Source organism: Musca vetustissima, unplaced genomic scaffold (assembly GCF_032173495.1).
Source record: "Musca vetustissima isolate MV318-11 ecotype Yass unplaced genomic scaffold, APGP_CSIRO_Mvet_v1 utg10205, whole genome shotgun sequence".
In the NCBI taxonomy this organism is placed as follows: domain Eukaryota; kingdom Metazoa; phylum Arthropoda; class Insecta; order Diptera; family Muscidae; genus Musca; species Musca vetustissima.
The window spans coordinates 143248-146479 of NW_026879580.1; the positions used below are offsets into that span (position 1 = coordinate 143248).

General features: G+C 36.1%; 1 protein-coding gene across 1 annotated transcript; it reads right to left on the reverse strand.

The window, feature by feature from the left end:
• Nucleotides 1–533: 533 nt before the first annotated feature.
• LOC133324532 (torso-like protein) lies at nucleotides 534–2262 on the reverse strand. The gene is made up of 3 exons (XM_061533372.1): nucleotides 2003–2262; nucleotides 1503–1934; nucleotides 534–1009 (listed from the first exon to the last, which is right to left on the reverse strand). Exons 1-3 carry the CDS (start codon nucleotides 2225–2227, stop codon nucleotides 602–604), a joined length of 1065 nt encoding a protein of 354 aa, XP_061389356.1. The 5' UTR covers nucleotides 2228–2262; the 3' UTR covers nucleotides 534–601.
• Nucleotides 2263–3232: the final 970 nt, after the last annotated feature.

A 3232-nucleotide genomic window follows, 5' to 3' on the forward strand; every position in this document is an offset into this window, starting at 1 on the left:
AAAAAATGAACCCGAGTGGTGATAAATCTAACATACACAAATTCTAAAAGTGCCGACTACTTCTACTCTTACCCTATATTTAAAAAGAAAAATTCATCAATAGTTTGTTTTTATGTATGCTCATTGGTTTATTGCATATACGTGTAAATATATATTTGCACAAGGATATAGAAAACAATCATATGAAAATCCTATCTTAACATATACATACTTATTTAGATTCATATACATCCATCCATCCATCGAAAATAATCACTTAAATACAATTTTATGAACTAGCTTTATCTTATTATAGATCCGAATTTGAATTTATATTAAATTTCAAATTCTTTACATTAACTTGCTTTTATTAAATTCTATGACAGATTACGACATATAAAAACAAACTATGCAATATAAACAGTAATTTATAATTAAATACGAGTCTAGAAAACTATCACAGGCTTTGGAGTGTGTTGAACTGTTCTTAAAACGACAAAAACGAAACATTAAACTTAACCGACTGAATTAGTACGTTACTATTCCAAAGGTATTACGGCTACAGGCTCTTGAAGGCAGGAACAGTAGGAACTATTACTTGGACACCTGACTACACCACATGTCAGTTCTGCGGCATATTGGCCTCCCAGAGTTCCATGTGATTATCCAAAACCTCGTGGAACCAGTTTTGTTTCTCTGGGTCGTTGTGAAATATTACCTTGAGAGATTTCAGGTCCAACTGCAATATAGCATCGTTGCCCAGCAAGGTGTCCAGGGTGCGGAGAAGAGTGCCATTGCCATGCAATTTTAACAATGTGACATATTTCACCAGCAAATATTCGTACTGTAGTTTTCGGCGAGCCCATCGTTCGACAGTATTATTTGCACTGGCCGAACGAATTTGACCTAAATGTTCCGCAAACCATGGAGCAAAGAAATGGTAAAGGTCCTGCTTCGACAATGAGTTGATTCCTTTGGTTTTGATACGTTCTTTGATCACTTGATAGTTCTGTCGGTTATATACGAAAACCTGAAATTAAAGAAATTATAACTCATGAAGGTCGGAACTGATTTTCACACAGGATCTTTTTAGATTTAGATAGTTAATATATGGGCATTTCCGGCAAAAGGTAAACCAAAGTCGAATAATTTGTTTCTTTAATTGTGCTTAAATACGTGAAGTAACGGCAAAAATATAAAGAAAGGCCACATTTGTCATTTTTCTTCTTGTTCTTAGCATAAATACTAATTTAATGACTATAAATGCTAATCAAAAATGTCGCGTGAGTTACGTCGCCTGAGTGGCCGAGAAAAGTTCTTCGCAAATAAAGGATATGCAAAAAATTATTAACGGGGGATTGTAAAAAATAAATTGTTTTCGATTTATTTAAAGTTTGATTTTGTCTCTGAAAGCCGTTTAAGTATACACATTTTTAAATTATTTGCTTAGTATTTAAGAAATATTTCATGAGTGCAATGCACACACGCTGCTAGATCTTCTCGTTGGGTACACTTGTACTCACCTGATATAACGAATTCCCGGTTGTGTAGGAGTTGATGTAGTGCGTGCCAACATTTTCGAAAAATTTCACAGCTGTCGTAACATTCCCAGTTACAATATCGTTCATTCGCTCTTTAACGTCGTTTTCCAATGTCAAGTTCAGTGGCAGCTCTGACCTGAATTTACCCGTTTCCCTAAAACGTACAACCCTCACCAACACATACGAGTAGTCTCCTTGAATGAAGGAAGTGTTTATTCCCAACTTCTTCGCAGCGTTATCGGGGAACCAACCACCAGTGAATGCCTCCCATGGACGGTCCAAGCGTTCAATTGTAAAGTCACGGAAATAAGCTTGATATAATTGTCGACGATTGTCGCAGAACTCCATGTGGAAGTCACCATGGAAAATACCGGGTGTGTTTTGTTCATTGCTTTCGGCATAATTATTTACATCCTAAAAGTAAAGCGTCAACGTTAGCATGCATGTGTACATTAGGTTACAGATCTCAGTTTATAAGGTACCTTGTAAATATTTCGGGTTGGCTCCTTAAAAAGCCATCGCACGTCTTCCGCTGTGTCGTTAGTCGGTATTACTCGCATCGAAATACCCAAATAACCGAATCGCACGAAGACGTTGAGGGCTTTGCCAACCCTCAGCTGCGATTCGCGGCCACTTCCTTGGCGCCAACTGCATGTTGCCACTAAAAGCAGTGCTAAATGCCAAAATAACCCATTGCTGGGGTTCATTGCTTTCGTGGGCACCACTCAACAGGTTGATGCTATCACATATACAAGCCGCCAATAAATCTGTGTACAAATGAAGAGAATAACATTTACATATATAGCAAACAGATTAAAATGGTATCCGTGTCAGCGCTACACAGCTTTCCTATCAGATGCCCGAAAGCTATTCTTATCAAGTCCAAACAGTACGAATTCAGGCGTAATAAATGCGTTCCTCGTGAAACTCGCTCCAGGAGTGATATAGTTAGGTTCAATTAATTCTAGAAACTTAATTTTGAAATTTGTACGATTTTGAGATGAAGAGAAGCATATTCAAAATAATTGTTTTATTGTTGTTGTTCTTTATGGCTAAAACTACTCTTTTGCATCGCATCCGATTTCCGTCCAATACAATATACGCCAAATTAATTTATTTGATCTTAGTAAGTCTATCTAAATCTGAACAAAATTGAGGAAAATACGGTCCACCCTAATGCTATCTGCTTTGTGCAAGTAAATATGCACTGACACCAAATAATGCAATAAAATATGTATATTGAAGTGGGGTATTATATTTCGTGTTATCTTTAAACCGTTTTGTAGAACTTTGCAAGGCCGTTAACTCTTTCGAATTCTAGACATATCGGACATTTACAGTTGTATGAATAAGTCGTTAATATGTTGGTACGCAAGTACGTTGGTGCCATGTCGAAAGACAAATTAAAAATCTAAACTATTTTCAGTTTGAATGAGTCCAACATTAAATTGCGGACTCCTCATGATGATAACATTGAACAAAAGCATAACAAACAATGAGAAATGTCGACATAGACTTTAATCTCTGACGTGAAGGCTTTTATTCAGTAATAATCTAATTTCCTTTTCTGTAACCAAAAATACAAAAAAAAAAAAAAAAAACAACTGTAACGACGTGTACATTATTTTAATATGAGCGACCCATAATAGCGAACCAATTTAAAACAGAACATGTACGGAATAATCAAACTATATGTTTTTGGTTCAAACACC

Coding starts and splice junctions, on each gene's coding strand:
- LOC133324532 (XM_061533372.1), bottom strand. CDS start 2,227: ATGAACCCCAGCAATGGGTTATTTTGGCATTTAGCACTGCTTTTAGTG. Junction 1,935..2,002: donor CAACCCGAAATATTTACAAG/GTACCTTATAAA, acceptor CTTTACTTTTAG/GATGTAAATAATTATGCCGA. Junction 1,010..1,502: donor CCGGGAATTCGTTATATCAG/GTGAGTACAAGT, acceptor CTTTAATTTCAG/GTTTTCGTATATAACCGACA.